This window comes from Neovison vison, chromosome 8, assembly GCF_020171115.1.
Source record: "Neovison vison isolate M4711 chromosome 8, ASM_NN_V1, whole genome shotgun sequence".
Classification (NCBI taxonomy): domain Eukaryota; kingdom Metazoa; phylum Chordata; class Mammalia; order Carnivora; family Mustelidae; genus Neogale; species Neogale vison.
Genome location: NC_058098.1, coordinates 9,953,308 through 9,980,689, shown reverse-complemented (window position 1 = coordinate 9,980,689; position 27,382 = coordinate 9,953,308). Strand labels below are relative to the sequence as shown.

At 49.9% G+C, this 27,382-nt stretch overlaps 1 protein-coding gene across 1 annotated transcript in view; it reads right to left on the bottom strand.

The window, feature by feature from the left end:
* NFATC2 (nuclear factor of activated T cells 2) overlaps window positions 1-27,382 on the bottom strand; it is a 139,895-nt gene that overhangs the window by 90,692 nt on the left and 21,821 nt on the right. Inside the window, exon 3 of the mRNA XM_044262822.1 lies at window positions 25,663-25,834. Within this exon, the coding sequence (XP_044118757.1) occupies window positions 25,663-25,834 (172 nt within the window). The remainder of the gene's footprint in view (window positions 1-25,662; window positions 25,835-27,382) is intronic.

Genomic DNA, 27,382 nt, shown 5'->3' with positions numbered 1-27,382 from the left:
CCGTACTCTATTTTGGGATTTTAAGATCCAATTTCTTTCGTTTCAAAGGGTGGGTTTTTGGAGGGGCCCCCGCGCGGCTCTGCTGCCCCGAGCGTGGCGAGACAGCGGGGAGACTGCTGCCGGTGACCTGGGGAGAGGCGGGGCTCTTTGGCAGATCAACAAATCACATCATACAGGAACAAGGAGCCCCTTCTTGTGTGCAGCCGCAAGGGGCCCGGCTTTCGTAACACGGTGGGAGACTGTGGGCCGACCCACTCTGACTCATCTTTTTGGAGGCCGCTCCTGCGCCGGCTCATTCATTCGTGCATCGGGGGAAGGGATGCCGACTGCGAGCCATCCTGCTGAACAATGACCACACACCCCTCTGGCTGAGGAACCCGAGGCCCCTCGGGACAGAGCGCAACATCTGGGATTATCACTGCCCCATAATTTATTTATGATAAATTAAAAGAAAAGGAAAAGAAAAACAGAACAGCAGCCAATGAATCAGGGTTTCTCAGCCTGGGCCGAATGACCAAGGCTGACCATTGATTTGAGAGCCCAGTAATTACCTGACCTGTGCATCAGAGGAGGCTGGGGAGCATCTCTGGGCTCCCCGCATGAGCTGCCAATAACCTACGCCCCCCCACCCACCCAGCAGTGATGGCCAAAACGTCTCTGGACGTGGTCAAATGTCCCCGAGGGACAACATCAGCCCACTAAGAACCACTCTTCCATGGCACGGACACTCGTGGAGAGAGGGCTTTCCTGCAGGAAACCGGTACTGGAGTCCTATCCCTTGTCCGTCAGAGAGTACGCCCGGCAGAACCTCCGCCCTTCAGTTCAAACCTTGTCCCCCACCTCCCTTGGGTTCCGCAACTACTGCCCCATATCTGGACCTCAGCACCCACCCCGCTGATTGTCTCCCTGCTTTTCTCTTCCTCTGCTCTCTCTACCTCCCACATCCTAGATAACCTATAGAAGCCCCCAGAGGGATCTTTTAAAAGCATATCAGGTAACATCACTCCTCTTCTTGAAACCCACCCACGGCTTTCTAGTGCATAAAAAAAAAAATTAAATTAAAATTCCATGCTCTGCAAAGTCCTGCATGATCAGACCCCTTATTCTCTCCCTAATCTTATGTCCTACTATACCTTGCCTTGTCCACTGTCCACCCCAGGCAGCCAGTTAGACCTCTTGATCATTCTTGAAACGCCTGAGCTCTCCTGCCTCAGGGCCTTTGTGCTTACTGTTCCCTTTACCTGGAATGTTCTTCCACTGATTCTCACTTCCCCATTCCTTATGGTCTTTCAAATACCAACTTAAATGAACTCATCCCTGGAGAGGAACCCCCCAACGACCTCCAACATAACATAAAGTAAACCACCTCCCCAGGCATTCTCTCCTATTACCTACTTTTTCTCTTAAATCTCTTCACCACAATCTGAAATGATCCTGCTGATGGGTTTAACCTGTTCAGTGTCCATTTCCTCACTGGAATGAACACCTTGTTTTCCTACTTCACCTGGACTGAGCCTAACACACATTAGGGACATAATAATTAATAAGTGAGTAATCCACAATAGGTATATATTACCTTAGTTCACAAGGAAAAAAAAAATACTTATTAAAAAGTAATAGCTGTACCTTGTCCAGCATTCGGAGCACTGACTTTATTATTATTTTTTTTTAGACTTTAGTTAGACTTTAGTTAGTTAACATACAGTGCAATATTGGTTTCAGGAGTAGAATTCAGTGATTCATCACTTACATACAACACCCAATGCTGAGCACTGACTTAAAAGTCCTCTGGTACCTCCTATTTCCTGGGCTCCATAGGACGTGCTCTAGGTATAAAGCCCAGATGGACAGGGGCACTCGTCTGGGTTTTGCAGATGAGGAAACAAGGCTCAGATTCACTTCCTCTCTTCCTGACTATAGAGAAAGTGCCAACAGTGGGCCTCGCAGAGTTTCAGATGCTGGAAACCCAGCACAGAAAAAGGTGAGATTAGCAGGAGGGAGGCCTTTGGAAAGTTTCTGACTTCTGCACACAGGTTCTTGAAAGAGAATCCCCAAAGGCCCCAGGGACCGTCCATCACCGGAGACCCTCCTCGTCCTCCTCTCTAGTGGCATCCCATATGGCCCTCTCCCAAAGCCCCATCACATCTATGAGTTAAGCATTCACCTCCCTGGATCACAGGCAATAGAAAAAGCACATTAGAAAAAATGAAAAACCACATCTCTCGAAACTTTAAAATTCTATTATAAAAATGGTGTTACAGTATCTCTTCTTCAAGGTCATCTGTTGTGATGGAGACCGCTGGCCCTCTCCCTGGTGCTCATTTTCCCAGCCTTAGTAACAGGATCCCAATTATCTCTGGTGACAACGAGCCCGGCTAAGATCAACACTTCCCAGCCTCCTTTGCAGAGGAATGTGGTCACGTTACTAGGTTGGAGTTAATGAGATGAAAGCAGAAGTGTGGGGAGAATGTGTAGAAACGTTCCCAAGAGGAAGCTAACTCAGCTGGAAGCAAGCCCCTTTTGCCCTGTCTTCTTTCTTCCTGGGAATTTAACAGCATGGAACACAGATGTGACGGTGGCATCTCCTGCAACCATTTTGGACCACAAGGGGACCTTGAGTGGAACAGGAAGAGAGAAGGAGCCTGATCCTCATGATTCCTGATGGCTTCATAGTACTTTAAACCACTCACCTCTAGACTTAGCACATAAGACAATAAATTTGTGACTGTTTAAGCAACTGTAACTTGAGTCTTCTGTGAGATCCACCTAAGGCTGCCCGAGAGGCCTACCACTCCACCACCGTACCATCATCTACCTCCACACCTCCAGCTTCCCCTCACCCACCCCTCAGTGGGAGTAAGACAGTCGTGCTTACTTAGGTAAGTCTCAATTGAGACAGACAGACAGACAAACCTCAAGGTGCAAGCAGCAGATATCTGTATCAGAGCACAGACCTGCTTTACAGAAAACTTCACAAAAAATGATGTCTCTTAAGAGCCGGTAGTGAAAGTGAATCAGAAAGAAACTGCCATACACAAAAAGTCAAATGATCCAACTGCTCAGAAATCTGGGGTAACGACACCCAAGTCAGTCTGGGAGACTCCCAGTCCCTCCCCAGCACAATCCGGGTGAGCGTCTAGGAAGGTATCCCCCAGGGGAGCGGCGGGATGAGGGAAGAGACGGCTGTCTGACGCACACAGCAGGGACAGTGGGGCTCGCTAGAAATAAAATTGCTGCTTACTTTCTGTCTGGTTTCCCAATTGCTTTTTCCTGGTTGAAAGGTGCCAGGCCTGGCAGCTTTCTAAAAATCTAAAATTCAATTCAAGTCAACAAATATTTGTTGAACACTGTCTATTCACTCTATTCACAAAAAAAAAAAGCCATGCTAGGGAAAATCTGTATAACGGGGGGTACTATAATTAATCCTAATAACAACAACCATAATGACAGTAGCAGCAGTTAACACTGTCGTGAGTGCTTGCTAAATACTGGGCATTGTTCTAGGTGGTGGTATCTATCAACTCATCTAATCCTCAGGCCCACTTCATGAGGCAGTGCCACCATTTTACAGAAGAGGACACTGAGGCACAGAGAGGGCAGGCAATTTGTTCAAGGTCATACAGCCAGGAAGGGAGAAGCCAGGGTTCCATCCCTGGCAGCCCCAGCTCCAAGGCCCATTCTCTTGCCCACTCTCTGATATGCTGTCCCTACTGTGTTAGAAGGGGGGGGCAGGAAAGCACACCCACAAGGGGCCACAACCCTCATTCTCCAGCAATGTTCCTGAGCCGTTGTGGAACTATGAGTTCCTGACTCTTTCTCCTTAAAATTTAACACATATATTTACCTACAAAAATTTATTGAGGGGCACCTGTGTGGCTCAGTGGGTTAAGGCCTCTGCCTTCAGCTTGGGTCGTGATCCCAGGGTCTTGGGATCAAGCCCCACGTCAGACTCTCTGCTCCATGGGGACCCTGCTTCCTCTGCTCTCTCTGCCTGCCTCTCTGCCTACTTGTGATCTCTGTCAAATAAATCAACAAAATATTTAAAAACAATTTACTGACACATAATCTTTAGGTCATCACCATAAACAGGAAACCAGGAGCGCCAGTCAGAAATCAAAGGCGCACATAAATACACAGCAAAATAAAAGTTCCAATAAAAAAAACTATAAATGTTTTCTAAAATGCTGATTAAGTACCATGGAATTCATCCATCCCGGAACCTCAGTTTGCAGAACACTTGCTGAAGGACAAAGTATATTACAGGGGGTGCCGCGGTAAAGCGTAACCAAGTCTGGCTGATCCTGGGGCGGTGGGAACCGGTAGATCATCCGGGAACTAGTTAAGAAAACCACCTGGGTCAGTGCCCAGACATAGGAGAGGCTCAGCAAACCTTTCTTCGCTCAAGGGGCCAAGAAGCTCTGCTAAAGACTTCACTGCAAGAGGAAAAAAACACCACGGCCCTGCCAGGGGGGAGAAGGGGCCTGTGTGCAGAGAAGGGGGTGGGAAAAGAAAATCAACTGATCTATAAAGTTGGGTACATTTTCCTAAAACAAAAAGTGGCATCTGTTCAGGTGGCTGCCGGCATGTCTCCCTGTGGGCCTGCCTTGTTCTGGCTGTGTGTGCCTGCGGGGTACACAGCAGAGGGCTGGCGTATTTAATAACCGTTCTCCCAGGGAAAAGCCTTGATTGGTAGTGTTCACTCATTTCCAGCATGTAAATCCTCCCACTGTGGTCGATTTCAAGCTAGGGGCATGTTGTCCGTGAACATGGAGTTGGGAGTAGAGGGTAGGAAGCAAGGAGGCCGTTCTATCCCTCTCCTGCCCTGGGGATCCGAGGACATAAATGAGCCCAGATTACCGGAAAACGTACTGTGCAGAATTCCTGAAAACGGCACCAGCGGCTGCCACCAGCCAGCACCGCCTGGCTTGCGCACAGGCCCGGGAGGGTGAAGGTCTCTGTGCGCATCTGCTTATGTGACGATCCACCCGAGGATTCCAGGGTCCGCTTCTCAAGCTCTGAGAGCCCGCGCGCCCACGGATGCCCCCAACCCCACTCCCGGTGAGAAGAGAAGCGTAAGGGTCCTGCTGGGGCCCGGTCCCCCCCCCAACCGACGTGGCCCACCCTTGGATCGTGTCTGCCGTTCCTGTCCCCTCTGCTTTACCGGGTGCCACACATGCCCCTGCCTCCACCAGCCTGGGTTCCCCCGGGGGGTGGGGGCAGGGCTCCAGGCGGCTTCTCCCCCCAGCCTGCTTTTTGAATCCGATCACACACATCTTCCTGTCTAGACAAGGCCACTGGCTGCCAGGGCCCCGGAGTGAATGAATTCACAGCCCTGCACAGCCTGGCACAGCGGCGCTCCACCGGAGCGGCCCTGAGGGCCGGGGGACCCCGCTCAGACTTGGCGCGGGGCTCGGCGGGTCCGGGAGCCGCGGCGCAGGGCGCGCATCCGCCGGGTGTGAGCGTGCGTGAGCGTGGCATGGCGTGTGGCCTGCCACCCCCCGAGGGCCATCCATCATCCTGGCGCTGAAAAGTGGGAAAGCAAACAACAAAAACCCTGCCGGCCTCATTTAATGCGAACCAAACACAAAAGCCGCAGGAGAAAGCCTTTCCTCTTTGTGCTTCCCTTTTCCGGCCCAGAAACAACCAGGGGCCGAGATAAGGGCCTCGTGGGGCCCTCTGGAGGGTTTCAAAGGCTTGGCACCCACCCACCCCAGCCCCACTCCTACCCACTAATGGCCCGCGCGCAGCTCAGGGCGACAGAGGCTCCAAGCCAGGGAGTTGGAAGGGGTTTAAGGCTCCAGCCACAGAGGGGAGGAAGCAGGGCCTGTCAAGGGGCGTGATAAAGCGTCTCCTTATCGGGAGCTTTCCTTTCAACTGTCTCCAGCGAGCTGGCGGCTGGGCCCCCCTCAAGGCCGAGCATGTTCCTTTCATGTCCCCCCGTGGCCCCGGTCATCGGCGAGTGCGCATGTGCAGGGAACCGGGTTCGCGGCTTGGGGCCAGCGGCTCCGATGCAACCGTGAACCTCCAAGCCTGGGCCTCCCCTGAGCCATGTGGCATCTGCCCGGTCACAGAAGCCACCCAGGTCCTGGTTTTGCCATCAGGAAACCTAAAGGAGAGATTTCTGTGTGAGCCAGCCATGAAGGCCCGGGGGCTTGGGCGTTGGCGGACTCCAGCTCAGGACCCAGTGGCTGACCTTGCTGGCTGCTGACCTTGGGCAAGTCACTTACTCACCCCCGTGACCCCCCCCCCAATGCTTACACACACATTAAACGGAAAGGGCGTCCATCTATTTCCCGGACTGAGAAGGATGATTGGAGTCATGACAGCGCAGCTTTTAGAACAGAGATGGCACGCAGTAGGTGCTCAGTAAACATTAGCCATCATCTCCGTTGCTATAATTCTTATCGTTGGAAGGAGATTTCGGTGGCTCGTCACATTTGGTGATATGAAATCAAGGACAGACCAGAGAAATCGTTTTGGTCTTACAGGTGACCCTGCTCACCTCTCCCCTTCAGGTTAACGTCCCAGATGGACCTCACGAACCCACTGTCCTCTAGAGGACATTTCAGCCCCAAATGTGAGTCTCATCCGTAAGGCCCTGGACTGGAGGCTATCTCCATTCACAGAGGAGATTGGGGGCAGCTCGGTCCATGCTATGCCCCCATCTTCCACACGGACAGGGGCACCAGGTCCCGAAGCATTAGGCTCTCCCACCAGGATGGATAGAAAACACCAGCAAAGAGCCTGGCCCAGGACATGGTGGCTCTGACCACCAGCTTTCTCAGGCCCCATCTGCATCCCAGAGCTAACATTCACTGGGGCTATGCAACCCCATCTGTACAAGAGGGGTAATAAGAGGTATGCTCCTGGGCGGCAGTGAACAATAAATGATATAATACACATCAAGAGCTTAGATCAGTGCCCGGCATACAGTCAGTGCTCAATAAGTGCCAGCATCATCAACATCGTTATCAATTTCAAACCTTTCCTTAAGGCAGCTCCCTGGCATCATTAGTGCCTTCATTCTAAGGAGGCACAGAGGAGGTTTGGGGCCCGTGCGACCCAGCTCCCTGCCGAGCCCTGCACTAGACACGGGATGTTAGCTCAGAGAGGATGAGTGAGCCGCCTGAGGTCGCCAGCGCAGGAGGGGTGCAACTGGGAATCAGAGGCAAATCCAGAGGCTTCCCCAGCCTGTTGCGTCTCTGCTGCACCTGCTCCTCCTATTTCTGCTTTGCAGAAACATTTTTCTTTTACCTTCCAGTGGAAATGCAGCACATCAGTGGTTGGCTCAAACTTCGCTGGAGAGGCCTGGGGCTTCCCTGCACCTCCTCCACCCCTGCCCCTAATTAATGCCCCAAAGCCCTCTCCTATTGCTACCACTCAGATCCTTTCCATTCCCTCTGCAACTGATCCCAGCCAAGAGCTTCAGGTGGCTCCATCTGAGTCCTGAGACTCGGGACCTGCAAGGTTTGAGGGGCTGGGATTCAGCTGCCCTGAATGAGGCCCCTCGCCAGGTTGCTCCCCAGCAAGCGGGATGTTCTCACCTCCCATAGCAGGGACAGCAGGGGCGGAGGAACCACAGTTTGCCAAGAAGAACTTTCTGAAGGAAAGGGAAATGAAGTCTGTTGTAAAAAGGAAAAGCTCACTCTAACTCCTTAAGGATTACCGAGGCCTGGGCTGCCCAAACTTGGACGCCCTCTGTGAATGGGGGGAGGTGGCTTCGGAGAGGACGGCCACGTACTGGACCGAATGTGACTGCGCACGGGTATGCCCACCTCCGAGTCATCCACACTTGGGAAGCGGGCCAGCACGGGACCTCAATGGACACCCAGTCACTCACCGGACATTGGGCTATTAGCCATGACCTTCAGGTGAGCAAAATAAGAACCCACCCATCTCCGTGGGGCAAGCCCCGAAGCCTCCTTTCTTATGGGGATTTGAGTGTGACCCTAACATTCAGCTCAGAGAGAATGCGGCTTCTCCCTTAATTCAAGGGGGGAGTGGAGAAACAGATGCCAGCCTCCGGGGTGGGGCTTGGAGCCACCCACGGGGCAGGACTCAGGCCCAGGTCCCCCACAAGTCCCAGCACCCCAAAGCCCACCTCCCACCCGACCACGTACTTTCCAAGATGCGCCCCTGCCTGGGGAAGGGGCAGCAAGGTGCCAACGACATCAGCATCCTGGGGCATCCCTGATCCCCTGGCAAGGAAAAGAACAGCCACAGACAATAAACACAAAGAGGAAGCGCGTGGGAAAGCAGGGGCAGGCAGCAGGCGTATGCCAACGCGTGGGAGCCCCCCGGCCGCAGGACCCAGCACGCACTGTCTGAGCGCCATATGACCCCATTTTGCACAACCCTTTTCTGCGCTGTTTTTCTCCCTGAAGTGCTGGGTAGAGACCCCTGGTTGAGCATTACACCGCCTCTGCTCTGAGGCGCCAGACCACCACCCGGGAGCCCTTTCTGTGTCCCCACGGTAAGGACACTCCCTCAGGGTCCAGTGGGTGCTGCCCCTGCCGTCCACCGCTCGGTGCCTCCCCTCAGCCCCCGGGGCCGGACGGGGCTGAGAGGGGCAATCCGGAACAGGACGGAGATGGGGTAAGATATGGACACAATAAACAAGCCTGTTGCCTTGTTCCGAGACGGACCCCAGGACCCCCATCTGAGCACAGCCCTAAAAGCCCAAGTTCAAAGTTAAAGTTAGACACACGCAAAGCTGAAGCCCCAGGGGGAACTCAGAGCTCAACAACAATCCTCCCTTTGACTCAAAAACCACAAGGGAACACCCACAGCATACTTACTGATTAAAAAAGGAAAGTGAAAAATAAGGGTTTTTTTTTTCTTCTTCTTCTTAATCATTATAAAACTAACTTATGCCTATTCCATCAAGTCACGCTTCTGGGTGCCTCAGGCGAGCCCAAGTCATGCTGGGCAAAGAGACAAGGGGCAGAGGAAGCCTGGGCTTGTCCCACTGAACTGAATTGGTCCTTCTTAATTGTTGTCACTTCCTTCCTCCACTTCCGTTAGCACAGGAAAGCCACCGAGGAGCCGCCTGTGTCAGCACTCATCACCCGACCCCCCGAGGCATCGCTCGTCCGAGGGGTTGGGGCAAAGTGGGCCTCACTGGTGCCAACAGGGACAGTGGTTTGAGTAGCAGATGAAGTGCCCGCTGTGTGTCAGGCACCGTGCTGGGAACTGCGGCTGGAGCAGTGGCACAGGGGTGAGGATGGGTAGGAGAGACGGAGGGGAGAGGGGGAAGAAAGGAATACATCAGGTTATAAATCAAAACATCACAAGTATAGGGACAGAGGATGGCAGAGGAGGGGGCTGTTTTGACAGAGTAATCAGGGAGAGGTGACTGTTGAAGTGAGACCTGAGTGAAGGAGAGAAGAGAGTCAGGGGACTACTCAGGAGAGGTGAATAGCAAATACAAAGGCCCTAAGGCAGGAGCCTCCTTGGAATGGATAAGGAACAGCAAGAGGCCAGTAGGGCTGGAGTGGAGTGAGGAAGAGCAAAGAAGGGGGCAGGGAGCAGGTGACATCAGATCTTATAGTCCATGGCAAGGAGCTGGTGTATACTGAGTGGGGAGGCACAGGATTCAGAACAGAGAGGTGTGGACTGATTGCCATCTGGAACAGAGAGAGGCCTCTGGCTGCTGTGTGGAGAGCAGACTGGACAAGGGGCACGAATGGAGACAGGGAAACTGGTTCAGAGGCTGTAGGTGTCACCCAGATAGGGGATGACAAGGCTTGCCCCTAGGGAGCAGAGGGACGGTAGTAAGAAATGAGCCAGTGGCCACCAAAGTACCAGCATCCCCCCCCCATCCTGGCACAGACACAAAGACCGGGCATACAAAGATGCTAACAGGTAAACAGGATGCACTCAAAGTTCACAGAGCAAAGAGAAGTGCACGAGAAGAAGAAAAAGATCAGAAACCTGAAATGGTCCTGCTCACTACCTGCATAAGCTTTCCCCTGGGTAAGTCACATATTTATTTGGGGCTTGGTTTTCTCCTTTGTAAAATTACATGACCTATTTCATAGGGTTAAAATGGGTAAGGCAAACTGGTACTTAGATAAGGTCTGGCATACTGTACATGCTCAAGAACTAAGACCATCCTAACCTCTACTTCTAACAATCTGAGTGGTGGCTCTGTCCCCTTTGTCTCTATGCAACTTTTATAATTCACATCATCTCTCTGAGCCTCGATCTGGTCATTTGCAAACTGATGCCGATGGTACCTAGCTCAGGTACTCAGTGTGAGACTGAATGACACAATGTTAGTGTACACAAGGACCCGACATGCCAGAAGCCCTCAGTGAAATGGTAGCTGTAGCCCTCAGTGAAATGGTAGCTGTAGCCCTCGGCAAAATGGCACATGAATCAGACACACCAGGCTTTCAGCTAAATGATTTCTAATTCTCCTTCTAATTCATCATCCCCAAATTCTAAACAAACAAACAAACAACCCCAGCTTCAGGTCCCTGAATGAGTCAACTTTGGAGCTACAAAAGCACAGGTTAAGGCAGGCCAGGTTGAAGAGAGGCTGGAACTCCTAGCTCTAAGTGAACAAGAGTAAATACAGGCACTTTTTCTCAGGTGATCCCTATCAAGAGGAGTCATAGAGTCCTGGGAGTTGAGAGGTAGGAGGAAGTGTACAGCGCTCCCCTCCGCCCTTTTTACAACCGGAGTTCCCACAGCTCAGAGAGGAGAAGTGTGTGAGTGGAAGCTGCACAGCAAACACAGGCAGAGGTGGGGATGACAAGACTCCCCACCCGCAGTCCCAGGCTGTCTGGTCTGACGGCGGGTGGGAAGAAGAAAGCAAGGAAAGCCACGGAAACCCCATCTGGAAAAATACAGTCATGGAGTTGGGATGTCTTTTCAACCAGCAGAAATGCCTTTCCTGCTGTCAAGAGTTCAATTCAAACGCTTTAAGGGGCCATGCAGGGAATGTAGCTGAGCAGAGTAAGCAGCGCAAAGACAGAGGAATGCCCCAAACCTAAAGACAAGTACACTCAGATTTTCTTCTCTTTTTAGGAATCACATCACCAGGGCCACTGCCAAAGCGTCTGACACTTTGATGCAGATCAGCGAAAGAAACCTCATCGTTGGCACCCTTTGCAGGAGTGTGTCAGAACACTGCCTTAGTTAATATGCAAATGTGAAAGGTACCCTCATGGGCAACTGCATCCAGGGACACACCGAAAACTTCCCCGTGCTGGGAGATGGGCACCTCTGCCTACATTCCGTGGTCTCATAAAAGGCACTAAAATGCCATAGCAAGGGTCATGTGAAAAACCAAAAACCAAAACCTGTGATTGCTGTCAACACTTAATTTCTAAATCCGACCCAGCTAGCTCCCACTCCATACTGATGTACAAGGTGGACATCAAGAAAGTTCCTGCCTCAGGCCCTTTGCACTGGCTGTTTGTTCCCTCTCTTACATTGCTTCCCCCAAGATAGCCACAGAGCTTACTCTATTACAGTGTAACTCCTCAGACAGTTCTTCCCTAAATAGCGTCCTCACCACCTCACAGTCATCTTCCCACCCACTCTCCTGACTTATTTTTCTTTTTCTTTTTTTTTGTTTTACTACCCAATAGAGTAGATTTTTTTGGTTTGCTGCATGTCGATCTCCAGCAGAATGTGTCAGCTCCACGACAGCCGGAGTTCTTTCTGCCCCCTGCTCTATCTCCAGCTTCGAGCTGCAACATCTTCTGTAAAGGACAGGACAGTAAACGTGTTAGGCTCTGTGGGCCATAGACTCCACTCTACCCTTGCAGGGTAAATAAACATATGTAAATGAATGGGCCTGACTATGTTCCAATAAAACTTTATTTAGAAAGAGGTGCCAGGCCAGACTGGATGGTATAGCTTGAGGTCTCCTGTCCGAGAATAACATGCTTCAGACTCTAATACACACTCGAATCCCCTGAGGATCTCGTGAAAAGGCAGAATCTGACTCAGCAGGCTGGGAGGCAGCATAAAATTCTGCATTGTTAGCAAGCTTCCAGGGGATGTCTGTGCTGCCGGCCCGGGACCAAAAGCAGGAAGCACCTAGCCCAGTGCCCAACGTGGGGTAGAAAACCCATCATTATTTGCTGAATAAATAAAAGATAAACAGAAACACTCATAATTTCATTCAATACTTTTCTTGCTACTTTTTCTTTTAAGATTTATTTATTTGAGAGAGAGAGCATGCTAGCAGAGCGGGGAAGGGGTAGAGGGAGAGAGAGCCCCAAGCAGACTCCACACTGAGCACTGAGCCCAAAGCAGGGCTCGATCTCAAGACCCTAAGATCACGACCTGAGCCAAAACCAAGAGTCTGGTACTTAACCAGCTGCCCGACTGTGCCACCCAGTTGCACCTTTTCTTGCTGCTTTTTTACATGGATTGCATCTTTGCTGATCATATCCATTGCGGTTGTCTTCAATGTGTCATTTTCTGACGGAGCGCAAAAGGACCCGTGCACACAGAGGTGTCACACAGCCAGTGTGTGTGTATACAAGCCTGGCGTCGGGGTAAGCCAACACTTAACAGTAAAATATATTCATGAGAACGGTATTTACAGCTTGATGATAAATGTCAAATTGGGACGATGGGAGTTCCTTAAAAGAAACCCAAGTTTCATGGGGAAAGGTCTATCCAGTTAGATACATGATGCCAAAAAGATCGACTCAGCTTCACTTCCTATTTGGGGAACTCAAATGCGGAGCCATCTGGAGCTCCTCAGGAATAGCCCTGATCACTGATTAGGGATTTAAAATGCACAAAACAGGAACACCTGGGTGGTGCAGTTGGTTAAGCATCTGCCTTTGGCTCAGGTTATGATCCCAGGGTCTTCGGATGGAATTCCACATCGGGCTCCCTGCTCAGTGGGGAGTCTGCTCCCCACTCTGATTGTGCTCTCTCTATCTAATAAATAAAATCAAGAAAGAAAGAAACAAACGAAGGAAGGAAGGCGCACAGAACATTCTGCCAAGTCCTCTATAAATGAATATGCCACTGTTGATGAGGACAGTGACAGCAATGGCTACAAGCCCAAGGACACAGACTCCCTCTGGAAGGATATTCAAGAAGCCATAATACCTGGGGCTTAGGGAAGAGGAGGCGACTGCTCAGGTATAGGGTGGGAGGGAGTACCTTCCCCAAAACTAATATATAAAGGAAACCAGGGAGGTCGACACTTGGTGCTGTGCTAATTGCCTTAGAGAAATCTTCCTACAGAAATCCTAGATGCAACACTTTGTCTGATTTGCCAGCGGGGAGACGGAGGCCTTGGGAGGTTAGGGTTCTTCTTCTTCCCATCCCAGCACCGGTACAGTGAGAATAACTCAGGCTGAGCACCAGGGTGGACAGGGAGGTCCCGCGACCAGCTACCCCAGTTCTGATCATCAAGGTTTGCACACTGGAGCTAGCCCTCCGCCCCCACCACCCAGAGGTGCTAAGTCTCAAATCCCAGGTGCAGGCTACCCCATCTGGAAAAAGAATGTCATGGAGTGGAGATGTCTTTCAAACCAGTAGAAATGCCTCCCGCTATCAAGAGGTAAGCTCAAATGCCTGACCCGCAGGCCTGCCAGGCTCCCCGCCGTCACGCCAGGACAGGTGGGCGTGTCCACTGAAGGCCACACCCCCGGAGGCCTCACCTCCCATAAGCAGGCTGTTGTTCTGCACCTGGGAACGGCTTGTTGGCCAAAACTGGGAGGGCAGAAGCTGGACATCACAGAAGGCAGGAGCATGAGCCACTTGACAAGAGAAAAATTTGCCTTGATGCTCAACCAAACTATATTTATTTCCTGAATTTTTAATACTTAAGTAACAATAAGAGCCCCTGGGAATGACCTCGAAAAGTACCTCAGGGTTAGACCACCGAGGTTCAGCTTGGGCCTTGCTCACTTACTGTGTGACCTTAGGCAGGTTCCTTAACCTCTCTGTCTCCAAGTACTGCCTAGGAATAATGGTAGCATTGTACCTATTTATAGATGGAAAGTAATTTATCGATGGAAAGTAATTCTCTGTAACTCTGACTTTGGTAGGTGCTCTTTTGCCCCGGGGTCATCATAATAACCTGATATGAAGTCAGCCATGTCAACCTGCTCCAGGGAAGGAGCAGGGGGCAGGCACAGCGGGAGGTGACCGCAAGGAAATACAGCAAAGCAAAGCCAGTAGGTCTCCAGGTGACAAAGCCTGCTGTTTGATTTTTTTTTTCCCCCTGTATTTTTTAAACAACAAATACCTATTCAAACAAGAAAAAATGGGGGTGCCTGCCTGGGTGACTCAGTCAGTCAAGCATCTGACTCTTAATTTTGGCTCAGGTCATGATCTCAGGGTGGTGATCCCAAGCCCCGTGCCAGGCTCCTCACTGAGCATGGAGCCTGCTTAGAATTCTCTCTCTACCCTACTCTGCCTCCTCTTCCCATCCACACTGCTCACGCTCTCTCTCTTAAAAAACAAAACAAAACAAAAACAAAAACAAAAAAAAGCAAAAAAAAAAATTGAATTAAAATATGTATATATGTGTGTACCTGATACACAGATATATATGTACAATGTCTATATATACGTATGTATGTGTATATATTTAATTTATATATTTTACTATCTATATGACATATTTATTCACTATTAATGAACATAAATTAACATATAGATATTACATAGTATATAATACATAAATAATATAAACGGATATTAATATAAATATTATATTTATTTAATATATTATTTGATTTATATATTAAATATATAACATATTTAATGCTTGTGTGGATATGTATACACACACACACCAGACTTTTTCAAACCTATGTCAGAACGCTCAGAAGGACCTAACCCTAAGCCCTGGGCCTGAGGACGATGGGGACCAGTGGGAATGGTGTGGCCAAGCGGCTCCACAGATGTGTGTTATAATTCTGTCCTGCTGGGGCGACTGAGTGGCTCAGTGGGTTAAAGCCTCTGCCTTTGGCTCAGGTCATGATCTCCGGGTCCTGGGATTGAGCCCCGCATCGGGCTTTCTGCTCAGTAGGGAGCCTGCCTCTCTGCCTACTTGTGATCTCTGTCAAATAAACAAAATCTTAAAAAAAAAATTTTGTCCTGCCACATGCAGACCCCATGACCCCGAGCCAGTCCCCTGACCTCGCGCAGAGCCCAGGCTCAGTACATGACGGGCATTGACGTCACCCGTGTGGCGGCGTTTAACTCCTGTCTGTCCTGACTCCAGGGCTGTGGCACGAAATCAAAACTTCCACGTAAGAACAAATGCTCCCTTTTTCACCCTAACAGGATGGTGTGGAGAAAAAGAAACAATAATAGGAAACGGGAACAGGGAACGCACACTGAGTGCCCGTGGGCCGCAGGCCCGCTCTGTGCACTTCACCTTGTCGGGTCATTGACTCTTTGCAAAGCCCCGAGGAGGCAGGCATGGGGATCATCCCGCCCGGTGAGTGGTGGGACCTGGGGCCTCAGTTTCCTCCTCTGGGCCTGAGGTTAATAACAGCACCACGACTCCTGCAGCTGGCATGTAGAGAGAGCTCAGTCAAGGGTCGCTAATGACCACGTGTTCCTTGGAGAAGGCCCCCGATGCCTCTGAGCCTGCTTCCCCGTTCACCCAGCAATGGGACAGCATTCCTGCCCGAGCCCGCGCACGGGGCGTGCTTGTCATACAGCAAGTGCTCGATAAACAGACGCGGGTGTGGGCAGAGCCAGCCCACAGTCTGCCAGGAGGCTCCGAACGAGTGGCCTGAAAGTCCCCCACTGTCTCCCAGGGTCTGGGGAATGGCTTCGCGGCTGCTGCAGAGGAAGGAGGGCCCCTTCGAGAATCCATCACCGCCCCTCCCCCATCGTGGCGTGGTCAAGCCGACAGGTGCTTGAAAACTGGCCTCCGGCAGATGCCTCCTTTCTCCCAGGACCAGAGAAAATCTTCGTTTCACTCGGGGTCACTCAGTGGAGAAAGTAGAGACAAGGGTGGGACCCAGATGCCCAGCACTGGCCCGGTGCTCCTACCCTCGCGGGAACCCCAGCTGCGGTGCTCTGTGCTGGGACCTGGGGCAGGGCTGGCTGCGAGCAGGTGAGGGATGAAGGAAGGGTAAGTGGGAGGGTCAGAACCCAGAAGCTAAAAGCCAAGGCGAGGGCGGTAAGCTAGTCACCTTTAGGCAAATGCTGTGAGTTCCCGTCCCCTGTGCCTCTCTCTTCCCCTATGAACGGGAATCACAGCCCCACCTTCCTATGTGGTTGCAAGGGTGAAGTAAGGTCATATCCATAACACACAATGGGTACGTAAACAACCGTCAGACCCTCCCAGTGCCCTCCGTGAGTCTCAGATTTGCTTCACTCCACCAGAAAAAGCCTGAACGGACACCAGTGTCTAATTTTAGGCTAGCGGAGCTCTAAAGATCCAGATCCAAGTTGATCGCTCTATTTCTCAACAAAAAGAACAGCAGATTAAACACCCGCTTTAGGGGCGCCTGGGTGGCTCAGTGGGTTAAACCGCTGCCTTCAGCTCAGGTCATGATCTCAGGGTCCTGGGATCAAGTCCCGCATCAGGCTCTCTGCTCGGCAGGGAGCCTGCTTCCCTCTCTCTCTCTGCCTGCCTCTCTGTCTACTTGTGATCTCTCTCTGTCAAATAAATAAATAAAATCTTTTAAAATAAAATAAAATAAACGCCCACTTTTGGCCAAAGATCATGCTGGACACCCGTGTTTAGCGTCCTCATGACTCTTGACACAATGAAACAAATAATCCAAAAGATGCAGCCTTCATCGCTTTATTGCTTTACAACTGAAGAAACTACAGCCTAGCCAGGGCCACAGAGTCCCAGAGCTAATGAACCCTAGGACTGCCTTGCTCCAAACCACCAGCTTCCCAGAGGCGGTGCACACCAGTGGTTAAAGGTAGGCTCTGGCTTCAGGTCTCCTGTGTCCCAATCATCGCCACCAACTGGGTGACATCAGGCACGTTGCTTAACCTCTCTGTGTCCCAGTTTCCTTGTCTGTAAAAGGAGGGTAGTAATTCTACCACCTACACTCCACGGCGTCACTGCAAAGATGAAGTAGGTCACTCCAAGGAAGGTATACAGTAAGTGCTCCATAAGTGCAGCTCTCATCATTACAACAGAGTGCCCAACCCATAGGAGGGACCCAAAAAGTTTTTCCGGGAACACATCAAGTTCCCCCTATATGGCCCCACTGTCTGCCAGACATATTTGCAAGCCTCAGACTTAATCAGTCTTTTGGGAACAACTCTTTCTCCAAGATTCTGGAAGCTTTCTGTCTTCTCCCTGTGGGGGAGCAATGTCCCACTGAGTCGTGACTGTTTATCTTGTAACGTGACCTAGAAGCACTGCCTACCATCGGTGTGCCTTTGGCACACAATGTGTGCACACTGTATCACCCAATCCCACACCTGCTCGGCACCCACACCTCCGCCGGCCCCGCCCTGGACACCCCCCTCTCCTCCACCCGGCTCACCCCTGGAAGCCAGCACCCGTCTCTGTTCCTTCACAAAGCCTCTTTGGCCACTCGAGGTCACACACGGGAGGCCACATCTGGCCCACAGATGCCGGCAGCTTGGACTGCCCTCTCCGGAATTTTGAAATGAATGGCCAGTGTTATGACAGAGAGACTGGTCTAACCAAGGGGAGGCTGGGGAGGACAGCTCCTGCAAAGACGGGCGGCAGCATCTCCACCTGCCCCACGCCCATCTTCACCTGAGAAGGCTGGGTCAGGCCACCCCTGGAAGGGATCTTCCCTCTGAAAGTCAGTGAAATCTCTGGGGACCCGCAGGGTCGCTCAGGACTGGGGACTCCAGGCTTTCCCAAGACTCCAACCACACCCGCACCTCGACCAGAGCCGATCTCTCAAACCAGTTAGCCCGGCTTTCCAAAGATACCCACAAGCCAACCACTGCTCCTGCCCTCCGCCCCCAAGCCTGGGCAGCCACCCTCCTCTCTTCCCTGGCCTACAGCAGCAGCCCCACCCCCTCCCTGCCTCTTCCCTGGTCCCCCTGCAGACGGGTCCCACCAGCACAGCAGCTGGAGGGATGTTGCTGGGACCTAAGTCAGATCTCAGCCCTCGGGGCTCCCACCTCCCTGGGAATGAAAGTCCTCAGCATCCAAAGCCTGAATGTGCTCATGCTCGTTCCTCCGGGCCTCCGTCTCCTCCACACCCCTCCCAGCTCACCCCCTACCTTGGCCACCTCTGTGTTGCCAGCCCCTGCTGGGCCCAGAGAGCCACTCAGCCCGGAGCACTCCTCCCCGGATCCCGGCACGTTTTCCTCTCTCCTCTCCTCCTTTGCTCCAAGGCCACCTGCTCAGAAAGGCCTCTCAGCCCCTCCCAACTCCCCTGGGCCTGGCCACCTTTCCCACCCTACTTATCACCTTCCAGCATACAATTTAACCTTTCCTACTCTGCAGATTTCTTATCTCTCCGCAGCCAGAACAGAAGCTCCGCAGGGGCCAGAGGACCCTTGTCTGTTTGGTTCAAAGCCACATCCCTAGCGCCTGGAACGGTGCCTGGCACAGAGAAGGGGCTTGGTAAATTTCAGAGGAAGGGATGAAGGAGCAGAGGAACCTCTGGGGATCTCGGAACACAGTCTCCTCCTCGGAAGCTCGAGCCACCCCTCTGTGCTTTCCCTCTGGAGAAGCCAACACGGCAGCTCCTAAGACACATCAGCATCTGCAGGACCTGCTTCATGTTTCACGACTAAGGAGCAAAGAGGGTTGGGCGGGGAGCCTCCCTGAGCACAACATTTGGTTAGTCAAATGGAAGCCGACGTGTGCAGCCCATTGCCAAAGGTGCGCTGCTCAATGTCATGACTGCGGCTTCGCCTGGGAAGGGGAAAACTCTGCCAGGCTTCTCTCTGCCCTTTCCGAGATTTAAGTGAAAGTGAGTTGCAGAGAGCACGGAGGCTAAAATCCAACAGGATGAAGATCACAGCCTCTCAGTCCGTTCTGGGAGATGAAGGCTTGGAGACTTAACCAGCCTTCTCTGGATGGGGGCGGGGTGGGCAGGAGGGGAGATGGCGGGGAGGGGGGAGGCAGGTAGACGGGTGCGCCCCTGACCTCTGGCTCCCCACCCTGCGAAGCTCGCCACTCTTACCTGGCGTGAAACGTAGATCAGGTTTCTGCATCTGTAAGGAATTTCTCCGAAGGAACTAGCTCTGTTTTTTCCATATGTCTGAACATCTGTTTGGAAGAATTGTCTTTGGAGGTATGTACTCTGGTTACAAATTCTCATTTTGGTCCCTGTCTAACTGAAAGGATACCTTTCTGAGCATTCTTTCAGCTGAAAACAAGTCCTAGAGAGTGGTAAGAATAATGTGTTTTGAGAGCACCAGGATGGATAAGGAAGGTGATGGATAAGGAAAGTGTCCTCTATTAGGAAATTTCTACACAGGAATATGCTTACAGGGTCTGGAAGCAGGCAGGGAAAGGATTCCACGACAATGGCATTACACAGCCCAAAGCCAGCTGGGAGTATTAGGAGATTCCATAGCTGAAGAGCTGTGGAAATGCTTAAAGCCCAGCTTTGCAAAGCAGCCTGGGCATGGACGTCTGGTCCAACGCAAGATCCCCGCATCTTCCCCTGAACCAGAATGAGGAAGTGATGACTGGGTTCTGCCATAGGGCATGTGGCTCTTGGAAGGCCAGTCAAGCGGTTCCCTTTCCCATCTACTCCTTACCGGTCAAAGTCAGGCCAGGGAATTAAGATTCCTTGGCTCCTGGGAAAGAACTATAAGCTTGTTCTATTTCAATGGGATTTAAAGGTTTTATAAAGCAAACAACGTGGGCCTGGCTGCTCACAGCCCTCCTCCCCCAACCAGACAATTCTTAGAAATCATATAAATATAGCCTCTCTCTTATCTCCCTTTCTATTTGATAAAGCTTCAAGTAGCACAGACCTTATTTACTCCCAGACGATATGAACTGGAGGATATTTGCCTGGAGCCGAACTGAACCCAGAGGTGGATTTAGGGGCCAACACTTAAGAACCAGAAATTTCACATGAATATTCAGAGTCCTGGCTTCTCCCAAAGAAAACCTCTAGAACCCGGCAATGCTGGACCCACATTCCCACGTGGTACAACCAAGGGGGACTGAACAGTGGCTGCCTGCTGGAGAAGAGGCACACACTCTGCCATGCCCTACTCCCCACCACTCCCTAAGTGCTTCCTGACCTTTGGCCAATTCGGCCATTTCTTTTCACTGTCTGGCCCCCACCAGCTTGTCAGTTTGTGACCTTGTTTCTCCAATATCTTCTTAGATTCTCTCTTTAGTTCATCACTTCTGGAGGGTGCAGGTTCTTATTAGGGTATGGGAAATAACCCCTTCTAAGTGGATTTGTGCTAAGACTTCTAGGAACGGCACACGTGATTCTGTGGCATTCCACAGGCCTGAGAGGTAGAAAGCCCATACTTTGCTTCTGAGCTCCTGGCTCTTAAGTCCACCTGCCTGTTGGCATCTTTACTTGGATACCTCACAAGCCTTTCCAACTTCCTACACCCCGAACTGAAGCCATCATCTGCCCTTAAGAAAAGGATCCTTTCCCCAGTCTCCCCACATGGCCCGTGAAACCATCCTGAGCCAGGTGCCCTTCCACTACCATGTGGAGGCCAGCACTGAGTCCCGAAGGTCACATCATAGAGTCCCTCCCCACCCTTCTCCTCCCACTGCCAAACTTGTCTGCAGCAGCTGTACCTGGCACCTCCCCTAACCCATCAAATTCATCACCCTGCTTCCTCCCTTACCCCTTCTAACCCACTCCCTAGAAAGAAGCCCAAATGATCTTAGAAATAGTAAATCAGAATCACTTTCCTCCTCTACTCAAAATTTGTCACTCCCTTTCCCTTCCCTGGAATAAAACCTGAGCTCCTCCCCTTGGCTTTTATGTCCCGCACAGCGTGGTCCTGCCAACCCCTCGCCTCCAAGCTAAACCCAAGTGACACTGGCCCTCCTTCAGCAAATCAGACACACCAAGTTCCTCCCTGCCTCAGGACTTCTGCACACATCATACCCTGTGCAAGGAACATTTGCCCCCTCCTACCCAGAGAGCTAGAGAAACAGAGCCAGGGAGAGCACCACTCCTCTCTTTGCTGGCTCTGTCTACCTGCTCTAGGTCCCAGCTGGTAAGTCCACATCCTCAGCAAGACCCCCTTCTACAGCAGATCGTCCAAGTACTCTCTTGGTTTTAAGTAGTTACCCGCCCCCCATTGTAAATCCAACAGCTGGCCTCCTCATCAGTCGTGTCTTGTCCTAGAGTCCAGGTGTCATTCCAGATTGCCCTCCCCTGCCTCCCAGACTCACCCATATCTCAGCAATGGTCACACCAAACCATTCTGGTTGACTGGGTACCTCTAGCGGCCCCTGGGCTCCCCCAGGGCAGAAGCTGTACTCCTCTCCCCCATCACTGTATCATCAGCACTGAGCACAGTGCCTGGCACACAGTAGGTCCTCAACAAAGTATCTGCCAAGTGAAGGAGTCAGGAGATCTGAAAGCATTTAAGGTTTGGAGCAAACTTTCCTCCAAGGCCAAGGGACATTCAGAAACAAAACAAAACCAGCTAAATGTGGCCCACATTTAAGGTTTTTAATTTTATATGTAAAGAAAGAATGAAATGATCTTGTACTCATTTTATTTTCATCTAAAGAGGAACATAAAACCACTAGGTATGTAAAAAAAAATAAAGTTTTATAGTGTGGTAAATAAAAGAGAAAAGGGTGGGGACCAATCATTGGGGGGGGGGGAAGGAGCCGTGGTAGAGTACAGAAATAGAAACAGATGTAGAGATAGAGACAGATCAAGAAAGAAACCGGCAGAGGCATCTAGGCAAGGTACAAAACAGGGCTTCACTGCTCTTCTGGGAACCAAAGGGCAACCCTCCAGATTTCGAAAGGGGTTGTAAGTCCCCTCTTCACTTCATTTTTCAAAGAAGTTTTCTAAAAACTGAATTACTGTGCTAAAAATCAGTGGTTAGCACATTGCATTTTGAAGAGAACATAATCTATTCAAATGATTTTTTTTAATACTTCACTTTGTATCTTTAGAGAATGTGGCTACAAACTTTTCAGTGAGGCTCTGGGTTTTCAAAGTTACAAGCACGAAGAGGGAGGGATCCTTGGGGGCTGTCAGAAGGAGGGGCATGAGCGTCAAGCACAGTTCAGTACATCAAGCACAGTTCAGTACATCCCACCCATTCCCTTCTCTGGAACTTTCCATGGCCCAGGCCCTAGATGAAAGGGGGAGCAGAGCCTAGCACTGCACATGGTCTGACCTCTCTGGCTACACCAACAGGACCAGAAGATCTTCCCAACCAGGGCCAATTACGGTCTCCCTGAGAAATCACGATTTTGGCCCCAATGAGCCGGTGCGGGGACAGCACATGAAATGGACAGGCAGGAGGTGTAGACAATTTTCTACCAAGCTTTCTGAGCCTGGTAAGAGTGTGGAGTCAGGGAGAGATGGTCTGCAGAGGGACGTGAAAAGTCAGTAACATCGTGTAGTGGGTAGAACCAGCCCCAAGGGGCCAAACCCCAGGCCCACTTGACAGCTAGGATGCTGAACAAGTGCCTTGACATCTCTTTGACCTAATTGTAACCTGCTTCCTTGGGGCCCTTTGGGGATTGAATAAATGAACATGTACAGCACTCAGAAGAGGGTCTGGCACACAGTAAAGCATGCTGAATGTCAATGGCTACGGTTTCCATTTTGCTCAACTGTAAGCCCACGAGGCTGAGGCTTTCTCACTGGTTTGCTCATAACATATCCCAGAGTCTAGAACCGTGCCTGCAACACAGCAGCGCTCAGCCCACCTTCGATGAGTGATCAGAGAATGGAGATACCACACAGCCCTAACGACAGAGACCATGGACAGAGCCTGCTAACTCTCTCCTCATCCCAGCTCCTATTCCAGTGGAACAATCAGAGCCGGGTCTTATCAAAGCCTAAATCAGATCATGTTTCTTTCCTGCTTCTCAAGTCTCAGGATGAAGCCAAATTCTCCATCCCCCTTGGCTACCCAGGCCCTGCCGGCTCTGGCCCCTGCCTACCTCTCTCCCCCTCCCTCTGGCTTCCTGCTCCAGTTACACTGGCCTCCTTCATTCCTCCGGCTCTGGGCCCTCGCACGTGCTGTTCCTCTGATGCATCCCCGGCCCCAGTCTCCTTCTCGCAGAAATCTTAGCCGATGTTCTTCCCTTGTTTTCCTTGGCTCCTCCATTCTACACACTCAGAGCCTCATGTTCTTTTCCTTCACGCTACCTGCCACCATTTATCATTTATGACTCTTTAGTCAATGACACTCTCCCTCCTAGACCATGAGCTCCATGAAGGAACAGACCATAACTTCTCTTTTATTCTTCGTTGTATTTTAATATCAAGCACAGTGTATGGTGGAAAGAAGGCGCTCAAACCCTGGCAGAATGAACCCACTTGTTGAATGAGTTGACAGAACAAAGAAGTACATTTTGGGCCATTCTCAAGTCCAGCTTCTTCCCAAGTCTCCTGGCCTGGTTTTGCAATAGTAGCCTCTTCAGACAAGCCCCGAATCCCCCTTCTAATCTTCCTTAAGTGAGTTTCCCTATCGCTACCAAAGGCTTTAACTCCAAGCCACAGACTAACGCCACCCTCCCAGCTGGAAGTCCCCAGCCTAGAATTGATAATCCTAGATCAGTAATGATATCAAGACTTCCTTTCCCAAAAAACGCAATTTTCATGCATGACAAAGTAAACAGTATCAGACCAGCCCTCCCAGCGTCAACAACCAGTAAGTCAGGACAAACACACGTAAGTCAACTTCTGTCAGGCGTTAGACAGCGGGCAGCACATGACTGTGGCCACTGAGGAAAAGGAAACACAGGAGGTGAGCCCATGTTCGCTCCAGCTCTCCACCCGAGGACAGCTTCCATACCACTGGCGTGGACTCACCCCACCCCCCACCAAACATCCAAAAAGGTTGTGCCTTAGAAATAAGGGTACGTGGGGCGCCTGGGTGGCTCAGTGGGTTAAGCCGCTGCCTTCGGCTCAGGTCATGATCTCAGGGTCCTGGGATCGAGTCCCACATGGGGCTCTCTGCTCAGCAGGGAGCCTGCTTCCTCCTCTCTCTCTGCCTGCCTCTCTGCCTACTTGTGATCTCTGTCTGTCAAATAAATAAATAAAATCTTTAAAAAAAAAAAAAAAAAAAAAAAAAAAAGAAATAAGGGTACGCCTTCGAGAAAGGCTTCCCGAGAGCAGCCCTGACCGAGTCTAAAGCCAACCGTCACACAAGTTCAGTGATCAGCTTGTTACTGAACTGCCTTAGCAGAAGATAACAAAATCCAGCCTCGATAATGTCCAGTCTGTGGATGGTCCTCTCAACCTCGGGAGATAATCGATAATTACGAGGCATGCAAAGAAAGGAGAAAATGCGGCTCCTGGTCAAGGAGAAGAATCAAGGAAGAGACACAAATACCAAAATAGCTATGATGGTAGCTCTAGAAAAAGCAAACTGGTCAGGATTTGTAAGTTCCTGATATTTTCACAGAAGTCCTTAACCACGTGCATACACCGAAAGCCCCCGTGGAGATCTCAGGGTTGGGGGATTTGTGTTTTTTGTTTCAGGGGATGCTGAGGAATCTGCATTGTTAACCTCTCTAGAGGGTTCTAAACGCATCATAGAATTCTTATCATAGAATACATCTGCTTTAAGGCAAATACAAGTAAGAGGTAAACTGATAGATCCTGAAGGTTCTGCTTGCTCGAGCGGTGGGTGAACACCAATCAGCAGTCTCGGTTGAACAGATTACACAATTACGAAAGATCATTTCAGCTTAAATTATTTTGCAGAAAAATGCACATGTCTCTATTATTTTGGAAAAAAAAAAAGTCTGAGGTTAAATCAAAAGCCACAGACATAAAAGATAATGATTAAGAAAAAACAGAAGGAAATGCTCATGGTATAATTTAAAAAAATATCAGAGTGCCAACTACTGTAACATCGAGCATATAAATGTACATTAATAGACATTGCTGGGACACCTGGGAAGCTCAGTCGAGCATATGCCTTCGGCTCAGGTCACAATCCCAGGGTCCTGGGACTTGGCCCCACAGTGGGCTCCCTGAGCAGGGAGCCTGCTTCTCCCTTGCCTGCTCTGCCTGCCACTCCCCTGCTTTGCTGTCTCTCTCTAAAAAATAAATAAAATCTTTAAAAATATTTATATAAACATTGCCATGTTTGTGAATAGAACAAAAGGCAACAAGAAATATACAAAATGCTAAGAATAGTTATTTTATATGTAATTTTAATTTTCTCCTAGTTTTCTATATTTTACAAGAGTGTATGGAATTTCCTCAGTGGACATGCATCTGAAATTTAACCACAAAATAATGGCTGCAGAAACCCTCTGCCAATACACAAACCTCTGCAAAATCTAGCAATTTTTCCATCAGAAAGAGAAGGGAAGAAGTAGCTTGAGCTATTTCCTTCCTTATCCAGCTCAGGAAGACTTTATTCTCTGTCCTCTGAGTAACTGGACCAGCCTTGGACACTAATTCCACCTCGAATGTCCTCATCCATCAGACAAGTAGGAGGCTGAGACACATACCACAACCCAACAAGCAAGAGGCAGTGGCTGAGCAAAAGTAGCCCACCTACTGGTAAATGAAGGACACAGAAAATGAAAAGAATTCAAATTCATACCTGAACAACCGGGTGGCCACCAGTTGGAGCTTTGACAGCCCCTCGGCTGCCTTCGGTCTCATAGTGGGCGCGGTGATGTGGCTTGGGCTGCACCTCTATCCGCAGCTCATAGGAGCCCGCCTGGTGGGAGAGCGGCCACTCAAGCGGAGGGAGAGATGCAGTCACTGGGATGCTGAAGAAGGAAACGAGAGTCAGTCATGTGTCCAAGAAATCAGAACCAGCCAACCTGTACAATAAAAGTAAATGGTCCCTTTTCTGAAAACTCATGTCCAGTGGGTGTATGAGTAAAATACTGGCTGTTGGAAAGCACGTATTTCTCAGGATAGGTCGGACTCTTCACAAAGTCGAGATCTTTTTCTTGGTTTTTCTCTTCCATCTTTGATGACAACAGTACAACTGACATCTCCATTTATGAAGCTAACTTCATGACATGTGAGTTCTAGAGTATTTCTAATTGCTACAACTTCTTTTCCTCTGGGAATTTAAAGAGTACCACCTCCTACCTCTAAAAATCACCTTTTTCCCAGAATGTTCTCCCTTTCCAAAGGAAAAGTGTGCAGAAAGTACACTGAAGTGGAAATCAGGGGCCCACATGTGTCATGAATGTGCCATGTTACTTTAGGCAAGTAACCTCACCTCATTTACCTTCAGTGTTTTATAATAACATAACAAATGGACCAGATGGCACCTGAGGGTTATTGCGGCTCTTATTTCCAAGTCTGATGCTTTTAATTAATAGCAAATTCTAGGGAGAGATCATTTCCAGTTACAGCCATTGCTTATCAGGGAAAGTATAGAACATCTAACCAGAGAGGTGGCTAAATTTAGAGACCCCTAAATTTAAAGGAAGAGTAAAGGTCAAAAACATGACTGGAGTCGCCCACCCAAGTTCAATTCCAAGATCCACCTCTAACTACTTTGGGCAAATGCCTGACTCTACCTCCCTAGGCCTTAGTTTCCTTGACTGAGAAATGGGGATACTGAGATCATATGAATAGCTTAGCGCAATAACTCCTCAATAAATAAATATTGGGTTATAATTATAATTAGGTTATAATTATGTTATAATTATGTTTCCTTATATACAGTGCATATTTCAAATAAATAGTTATCTCCCATAGACAATCTAATTAACTTATGGTTATGGTATTAGATATAGATAGATAGATAGATAGATAGATGCCTTTACATCTGAAGTTGTAATGATATGCATTAAGTTTTATTTTCCTATAGAATCTTAAATCTACCCAGCAAACTCAATGGGCACTTGATATACGGTAAAAATGATGTCATTTAAGAACTGACTGAGGCCTTAATGATCTATCTGGACCATCCCTTCAGAGCCTCAGAGAACACAGACATTTCCTTAAGATCACAAAGCAAGACATGCCAAGGTGGCAACTTACGTGTCTTGATTCTTGGTCCAGTGCTCCACGCATATCTCTACACTACCTCTTATCTTATTAATTTATTTAAAATAAGGCCAAGAAAATCTCTCACTTATAGAATGACTCTAGAGCATATCTGACATTTAATAGGTTCTCAGTGACTACTCAGTGGGTGGGTAGATGGCTGGATAGAGGGAAACGTGAATGAATAAATGAATGAATGAATGAACAAACAGTTTTATTTCAAAGAAGCCCCGTATATTTAAAGTAGCTTCAGGGCCACATGGGTGGCTCGGCTGATTAAGCATCTGCCTTTGGCTCAGGTCATGATC